Genomic DNA, 9,012 nt, shown 5'->3' with positions numbered 1-9,012 from the left:
TAGACCGACCCAGTGAGCCATGTCCGATGCAGCACACGATTTCGGGAGAAAACTGGGCCAAACCGAACTGTGCCCACTCCTAAAGCTAATAAGCTAATGTGCCGCTCACATGATATTTTTGAAGAGTAGTTTTGTTGACATGGACACTATGCCGGAAATTAAAAAAAAAACAAAACAAAACAAAAAATGAATTGAGTGCTCCTTTAAAAAAACACAAATAATAAAAACCAATTCTAACCACCCACCACCCACCCCCCATTCACCCCCTCCCAGCCCACTCCACAATAAGTGGTCCTACTAGCCGACTTGGATTCATATCTAACGAAAAAATAAATGAAAATTGACATGTCAAATTGTATAACAAAATATAGTTTGGGCAGTAAATTGCAACCCTGATGGTTTGAATAGTGTGGGGGAAAATATTCCACGGCCCATGTTTGTGAACCAATAATTAAACGAATTCATATTGGGCTGAACTAGTTAGTGAAAGTCCATTTAAGTTTGGGTTTGAAGTAAAGCCCATCCTAGAGTGTTGTTTGACCGTGTGATTGAATGAAATGTGAACATAGGCGTGAGATGCAATTAACTCTGAATGAAATGTGAACATAGGCGTGAGATGCAAGTAACTCAGCATAAACATTGGGATGGAAGATGCGTGGAAGGAGTTACTTGCGCATCATCGAGAAAGGTATGCAATCTACGAATCCTGAACAGACAATAACTAAAACGAACATTGACTTGAGCGTCAGAGTTTTTGCAAGTACCACACCTGCCGTTCGAAAACAAATCAAGATCAGGCAACAAACAACGAGCGCAAGCCCATTCAAGATCCAAAGTTCGATTCCCAAGTCAACATTACCTATCGGCCAAATAATTCTTCTTCGGAGGTTTTTGGGTCCAACAAATGGTATTGGTGCAACTTTCTCTTGATTATCCAACTTCTTAGTTAAACACTACACCACAAGATAATACCAACTCTCATCCTGTCCGGTACATTGTTAAACCATATTTCATTCCAATTCCAGCCGTGCGACAAAGCCTATATAGTTCTTTATATATTTTTCCTTTTTGACCAATGCAATGGCTACTGCAGTTTGCTTGAAGGAGAGTGAAGACTTACCGTATATTATGTGCCATATACCCACAAATTGAAGGCCTCGTAAGTCCTTCAAAGCTGGGGAGTGCATTTGCCTAAAATGGAAACCAACTTTTCCCTAGAAAAGAAAGGCACATAGAAGAAACTAAACTAATCCATAAGAAATCTCCTAGTACAATTTATGTTACAGCTTCATACATTAGTACATTGACAAACTTCATACATTAATTAGCTGAAGTCAAAAGGGAAACTATGATGTTCCTGAATACCTGTGAAACCAGATGCCTTCCAAGGTAATGAATACAGCACAAAGACAGACATACTACTACATTAGTTCTCTCTCGCTGTCAGCAACATACCAACTGCAAAAGGACGGGTAATATGAAAAGGTAAGAACTTAATTTGAATCAGCAAGCTAGATTTTCATATGAAAAAAAAAAAATTATGGAATAAAATTGTTTATACGTGATAAAGATATACTGTAGACAATTTGGACATTAAAAAATTAAAGTGTTTTTTTTTTTTCTTTTCACATTTAGTATAATGTTCCTGAACTTTAGCTCATGTCTCAGTTTTAGCACCTAAACTTTAATTTTCTCAATTTATTACCCAAATAAATTTCTTTTGTCTAATAAGTATGAAATTGAATTTCTGCTAGAATAGTTAACAAAAGGCACAACTTCTCAGGGTCAATTTTGTTACTTCCAGAGACAGCAAAATACCAAATTGACCTTTAAAAATAACTAAACTTTTCTTTTAAATCGTTAAGGATTAAAAACATTTAAAAATAAAAAGCTCAAAAAAAGAAAAGGCTGTGTCACCCAACCACACTGCATCGTAGCACTCCCCTCCCCTTCCCCTTCCCCTTCCCCTTCCCCTCTCTCTACCTTTCCTATTTCTCCCTTCTTTTCTTTCTTTTCCTTCTCTTCTCTTTTCTTATTTTCTTTCTTCCTTTGACAAGCACAGACATGGAGTTATTTTCTCTCTCTCTCTCTCTCTCTCTCTCTCTCTCTCTCTCTCTCTCTCTCTCTCTCTCTCTCTCTCTCTCACATCTCATCTCCCCACTGGACCACCAAAGTGACCAGCTACCTCGCAAGTCACCAGATCTAAGGTTTCCAAACACTCGTTCCAATCGTCAAGTGAGGGAGTGGAGGATGTGAGAGAAAGAGTGCAAGAGAGAAGAACCAAAACAGCATTGAACTCGTCAGTTGATTAGAATATGTAATAACCATGAGCTCACCTATGCTTCAATGTTGGGTTGCCTCAATTAACATTGGTGATGGATTACACAAACTCAGGTTGCCCTATAGGAGAGAAGTAAAAGGAAAAGAAAGAAGGGAAGAGAAAAATAGGAAAGATATAGGGGACAGACAGTGTGTAGTGGGTTTTTTCTTAGCTATTCAGTGAATATTAAGTTAAATTATTCCTGAACAATGATAGTGTTCAAGAGAGCAGTGCTCAGACAAAATCACAAATTCACAAATAAGGAAACAAGAAAAAACAGTGCAGCAGTAACTCGTCTCTAACCCTCTTAATTTCCATTTCCATTTCCCTTTCAAGTGTTTTTTTCTTTTCATTGTGATGCAGAACTTCATCCGCAGATTTCCAGAACACAAAGTAGGTAGCTACCTTCATCATCTTCACCTTCTCCGTCTCTGGAGCTTCCAAAGACTTGAAGCTACCTTGATGATGTTGGGGGTGGGTGATGCAGCCAACATAATTTTCTTAAAATATTTTAAAGCTTCTGATTGTTTTTTTTTCTTTTGGCTTTTAAAGATATATATAGAAGGTAATAAATATAGCTTTTAACAGTTAGTTTTGGTATTTTTGTTCTCTTTCCATGAAGTGACAAAATTGTCCATGAGAAGTTGTGCCTTCTGTTAACCATTCTAACGAAAATTCAATTATGTAATTGTTAGACAAAAAAATAATAAAAAGAAATTAGGTATCAAATTGGGGCAAAATAGAATTCAGGTACTAAATTGAGACACAAGTTAAAGCTCAGGTACCAAAAGTGAAGAAAAACAAAATAAAACTTCAAAAGAAAATAGAGCAAAATATCATATGTCTAAAGCAATAAGTATAAATCTGATACTAAGAATACAAAGTCCCGATTCAAAGTTCCAAACAGAAAGTATAAATTGTTCTCTGAAATTCATGGATAGCATGATCAGCCATAAATAACTACCACGGAATCATAATCCTTATCTTCCTATTAAATCATCCAAGTCAAACTCGACCCCCCCCCCCCCTCCCCCCCTCTCTAGAACTAAAAATTATCATCCAAGTCAAACTCGAACCCACCCACCCTTCATCATATCCCACCCATCTTGATCCCTCGTTGACATTAAATATTACATCTGCAGATCTGATCAAACACAAATGAAATTAAATGCAACCAGGACCATCATTCACTCTTGACTTGTCTTTAATTTGGAAGCAAAAATGGATTAATCAATTGACATTGATAAATGATTCAGCTTTGAACTTTAAGGGCATGAAGGGTGACAATCCAAAATGGCATCCCGTTAGAGGAATGCCTAGTGACGAATCACAAGGATACCTGGACTAATTTAGTCCCACTCAAACACATTTCCTCCAAAATTGTTAGTCAGACTCATAAATAAATCAATGCTACATGGGTTTTGACCTAGTTTTTACTTTTCTGCATCTGATAGTTGTTAAGCTTTGGTCTCACCATGCAATGTGCAATGAGTGCAGACAGCTTGTTCAAGATTTTGATGGAGAGAAGGCTATGTCATTGAACTATTAAAATACAGGTTTAACAACAAACACAATAATTTCTGGCCTGAAAGTGGCATGAATGTAAATCAACGATAGAGATGGAGTTGGAATGTCGCCTTTTAAAGTGTGTGATGCATTGGTGATTACACTGTGGAACATATAGGATGGTACTATGGTTTTGGCTAAATTATGGTTTTAGTACCTATAGTTTAGGCCAAGTTCCACTAAGGTACCTGTAGTTTCAATCTATAGTTTACTAATTGTTTCAACTGCTTAGTTTCGTCAAATTTTTCAACCTAAAAAGTCCAATTTACCCCAACAAGTGCAATTTTTCGATGTAATGAACATGTGAGGGGCACATAAGAGGCACGTGAGGGAGTAAATTAGACTTTTTAGGTAAAGAAAATTGACGAAATTAAGCAATTCGACCACAATTGAAACAATTAGTAAACTACAATACCAAATTTGAGACAATTGAAACTATAGGTACCTTGGTGAAACTTTACCCAAATTACAGGTACCAAAATCATAATTTGGCCGTGGATTTTCACATATTACAATAGATTCATAGAACTATATTTCATCCAGTTAGTGATTTTTAATCAATTGGTAGGAATTCATGGCAAGGCTGATTAATTTTAGCTTCGACTGTGCAGGTTTCTTGTAATGCAATTACACCTTTATTTTGTGTCCTGACAATGACTAGTAAATATATTTTTCAAGTGACATTTCTTCTTGCGGATCACATCTTTAAATTCCAAAGATTTAACTGAGATGGGAAGAGGGTCCAAAACTTCAAATTGAGTGTTCAAAAAAATGTAGGACCCTTTTTCTTCTATGATATTACACCTTCAAACAAGTGAAGCATCCAGGAAAAATCACAAGTTTCATGATAATACATCACATGTTAAACCGTAGAACCACTGCTGAGTACTGAACATAAACTACTTTTCAGAAAAAAATATATAAGCACTGTAATACATGCTATATTACAGAACAGATTCATTATTTTATAGTCTAGTTAATTTAAGAACCATTTATAAGATTAAACAAGAAAACAAGATGATCAGATAGGGATTTATTCTTTTAAAGCCCAGTTAATTTAAGAAACATTTATATGATTAAACAAGAAAACAAGATGATTAGATAAGGGATTTATTCTTTTAAAGTGCAGTTAATTTAAGAAACATTTATATGATTAACATGAAAACAAGATGATCAGATAAGGTATCACAGCAAGCAATAATCTCAATCAGAAAATTGAAGACCTCTAACCTTTTACTAGATGCACAATATATCAAGGTTCATTTTCATCAGATAAACCCATTAGTAAAAGAAACTTCTGCACTTTATTGACCCACAAAGGCATATTTTCTTCCTCTGGTATGCTTTCTCATGAGGGACCGTCCCATAATCATATGTCAACTCTGTCATAGGAGGAATGTGTCCAACCGCATAAAATGCAATATGGAGGTCAGACTCATTTTTATTTTCACGTAAAACTGGCTGCCAATATACATTGGGGGAACAGCTGTGATTCATAAAGCGAGCAACATTTCCAGCAGTATTTGCACTTATAATTAAAGGAAATGGCATCTTTGGAGTCTCATTAGAATCACCAGGCAGAACTCCCAGTGGCTGACAACTACGGGTAGCATCAAACATGTAATCGTCTTCATAATCACCCCCAAGCTCTTCTACCCCAGAAATATTAAGAGCTTCTCCTGCATATTCACATAAGAAAGCACCAGCACGGATGGGATCCCAGGACCTCAGACCCCAACCTTTATCCTTAGTTTTAAACACCTCCAAACGAATTTTCAGGCCACCTTGAGACACTCGATTCCGACAGTTAGGAGGGCACTGACAGGAAGGACCACATTCATGCAACAAGGATTTTTGGTTCACAAGAAGCCCATTTGCAGTATATGGGAGATAACCTCCATTTTTCTTAATGCAAGGGCAGTTGGAATTGCCAGGAAGACATCCACCAATACAAATGCACCCAGCAGAAGGTTCTGTAAGATTCACTGGTTTTGAATACTTGAGACTAGAAATAAACGAGAAGTGTGCAGGGCCTTTCTCACCATCAACATCATTTACCAGAGAAACAGGTAAATTCTCAGCCCCTGAAGTAAGATCGGGCAATATAAGTCCAACCCTTGTAGTAATTGCTTCTTTCCATTGTTCAATTGATTTCCATATTGTAAATGCTTCACGCTGGCCAGGTAATCTTACCAATCTATACTTAAATACATTGCAGCCACTCTTCCCTTTATCCACCCATGATTCGTGGATTTTATATAGACCATCATAGACATATACCTTCCCAGTTGGATTAGACACATCCTTTAACCCCCGAATTACTCTCACATCATTAGCCCGATGCAAACTTTTCTCCAAAGCGAGATTACCCCTTTCAAGCTTCTGATCTTTCATTTCTTTATCTTTCCTATTATCATTGCTAGCATTACCACCTTGGCCACTGTATATCAACACATTCCCACCCTCCATATAATCCTCATATCCTCCGGAAGAAACAATGCTCAGTGCTAAAGGCTCTTCCTCTGTACTGTTCTTGACTCCCATATAATCAATCCCACCCATGGTTGGAGCATGTAATCCAACCAAGCACAATTCCATTCGGAAAAAGAAAATATCCCCAACTTCAACCCCAGGCACTGCACCAATCCTCTTCTTGGGATTTGTCCTGATTCCCTTATTCATCAAGAGTGTTCCTGCCCTTAGATCGGGGCGTCCAGTTCTTGAAGCTCCTGGTATTCCTTCCTTAATCTCTTCAATTTGTGTAATCCTTCTTCGAAGCAAATCATAAAACATGAGTGCACATCCAACTGATTCCCTGTCACCATCAGTTTGTCGGAATGTACTCGTATATGAGGTGAGAATATTATCAACAATTGCATCAACGTCAACATCAGGCAAGGCAACGTTAATATCCTGGCCACCCCTAGTCCTCTTCTGGGACTGGGACTTACCCTTTGGCCTCCCCACCTTCCTTGTATTTTCAGCATCAGTAACACTCATGCTAAAACCATCTTCTTCTGCAACCCCACTTTGGGATTGTGGCTGAGCACGACTTCTAGTAATCCTTCTTGATGGTGTAGTATCTCCATTTGAAGTGCCTGTATCTCCATTTGAAGTGCCTGTATACTGGTTCGGGGTTACCCCAGTGGTTGAGGGTGGAGGTGTCCTAAATGAATTTATTGGGACTGCATTTGATATTGGGTTGTTGAAGACAAAAGGGATATTCTGGTTGGGTACACCACTTGGTGTTTGTAGATTTTGTTCTGTTGGCCTTTGAGACTCCGCCGAAATGAAAAAGGGGAAAAATGGGGCAACCCCGGGTGGGAAAGGACCAGAGGGAGAAGCACAGACAAAAGGAGCAGCACCTTGGGGAGTTGAAAATGAAGAATTATTAGAAGCTGATGGGAAGACGGGAACAAGACGCCTCAAAGGCCTTACATCCAAAACCCTAGACTTATCAAATGACCCAAAACCAGGAATAGAGTCTTGACCTAAACTTTGTTCCATTAAATACTTTGAGGCAACAGAAACAGATTTTTCTACTACCCCAATATCAATCTCGAAACATTCCTCTTCTTCTTGTCTATATAACAACTGCAAATTAGCCAAATCTGATAAGAAAGACTACCTCTATTAGTACAGCAGAGGCAACATCATCTTGTCACAGAGTGACAGTGTAATCATTTCTACAGCAGAGTACATTACAAAATAAGTGCAGATCTTTGCAGAGTGCGGGAAAGGATAAAGTTGGGGTACAGAATAATTTCCTGCAACATGCAAGTTGTTAATAAATTAGACAGACCATAAAAACTAAAAATCGCACTAAAATCATTAAACTTTCGGAGGGAAAACTGGTAAATCCAATGACTAGCTTATTAAACTATTTGTTGCTGGAAAATATAGTAATTTAACAATTAACTCAATTGAAGCTAAGTTGACATAAGGATTTAGCTTATCCGAACCCAGAGCCACAGCAAACTCAACATTCAACTAAAGTTCTTTAATTGTCCAGTTTTCACAGCAACCAAGAAAAAGTTAAGAGTGATTTCCCAAAAGTGAGAAATTATCTTCAAATAAGGTGTAAAATAATTAAAATGAAATCCGGAAGGGAATCCACAAAGGCAGCAGGGCTAGCTCATTATTTCAGCTATGCTGAAGTGAGAATTTCACTTATTTGAAACCAAAAACCACATGAAACATGACATTAAGCTAAAGTTATTTAATTTTCATCATTTTTTAAGAAACCAAACAGAACGTACGAGAGTTTATGTAAAACCAAGTGAGAAATTTACCTTAATACACAATGACAAGTAATGGAATGAAATAAGAGAGAACCCATCATAAGAGAAAGAGGAATCCTTTTGAAAATGAAATGGTGAAGATGCTATTTTTAACAGATCTGAAACGACAAACTGCTTAAATGATAATCCTATCCTAGTAGGAATCTTCTAACAAGATCTGTTAAATAGACCAAGATCTGCTATGACTTATAAGACAAAAAAAATAGATTGCAAAAAAAAAAAAAAAAAAAAAGGAAGAAGAAGAAGCAGCTTCAAAGGAGGATCGGTATACCTTTGTTTTTCTTTTTGCACAACTCTTTCTAGATTTTCTTTGCTGACACAACTCTTTCCAGATTGAGCTGGACTTCTTACGCGTAATTCCTTGCTTTTTTTTGTTTTCTTTCTTTATTAACCAAAAAACAGAGTACTTCAGTTCTTGATATGTTCTGGAGGCACTCTACTCTCTCAGTCTCTCACACTTCCACTTGGTTAATGGTAGGAGACTTGTTGGACTTGGACTTTGGAGAGAAAATCAACTGGCTGTGAGACTGTGGCCCCGTTTGGGATGGCAGTGCTGGACCCAAAAGCTGGTGTGGATGACAATTTCCAATCACTTACAACAGTTTTGGTGTTTGGTAAAAAAATAAAAAATTGTTTTTCCCCACAATTCTCAACTCTCTACAGCAAAAACAGAAAGCAGGTTTCGAGGTGCTTTTGAAAGCTGCAGTGAATCACAACAACAATAAATATTATATTTTATTTTACTCATAATACCCTTATTAATTTCCTATAATTTTTATTTATTTATTTTAAATTAAAAAATATGTCCATTGTTAGTTATATTTT

General features: G+C 37.2%; 1 protein-coding gene across 3 annotated transcripts; it reads right to left on the bottom strand.

Annotated features, from left to right (window-relative positions):
- Positions 1-435: 435 nt before the first annotated feature.
- On the bottom strand, positions 436-8,654 carry LOC147299928 (histone-lysine N-methyltransferase, H3 lysine-9 specific SUVH1-like). Of its 3 annotated transcripts, XM_086229326.1 has the most exons (5): positions 8,459-8,654; positions 5,117-7,653; positions 1,366-1,458; positions 860-1,214; positions 437-769 (listed from the first exon to the last, which is right to left on the bottom strand). In XM_086229326.1, the coding sequence occupies exon 2, from the start codon at positions 7,391-7,393 to the stop codon at positions 5,168-5,170; it is 2,226 nt and encodes a 741-aa protein (XP_086085452.1). In that variant the 5' UTR covers positions 7,394-7,653; positions 8,459-8,654; the 3' UTR covers positions 437-769; positions 860-1,214; positions 1,366-1,458; positions 5,117-5,167. The 3 variants fall into 3 exon arrangements, with proteins under 3 accessions (XP_086085451.1, XP_086085452.1, XP_086085450.1); XM_086229325.1 differs by having other exon boundaries at positions 436-1,214; XM_086229324.1 differs by lacking the exons at positions 437-769; positions 860-1,214 and having other exon boundaries at positions 1,233-1,458.
- Between the last annotated feature and the right edge of the window lie 358 nt (positions 8,655-9,012).

This window comes from Dryas octopetala, chromosome 1, assembly GCF_963921425.1.
Source record: "Dryas octopetala chromosome 1, drDryOcto1.1, whole genome shotgun sequence".
NCBI lineage: Eukaryota > Viridiplantae > Streptophyta > Magnoliopsida > Rosales > Rosaceae > Dryas > Dryas octopetala.
This window is presented reverse-complemented; position numbering and strand designations above follow the sequence as displayed.

Coding starts and splice junctions, on each gene's coding strand:
- LOC147299928 (XM_086229325.1), bottom strand. CDS start 7,393: ATGGAACAAAGTTTAGGTCAAGACTCTATTCCTGGTTTTGGGTCATTT.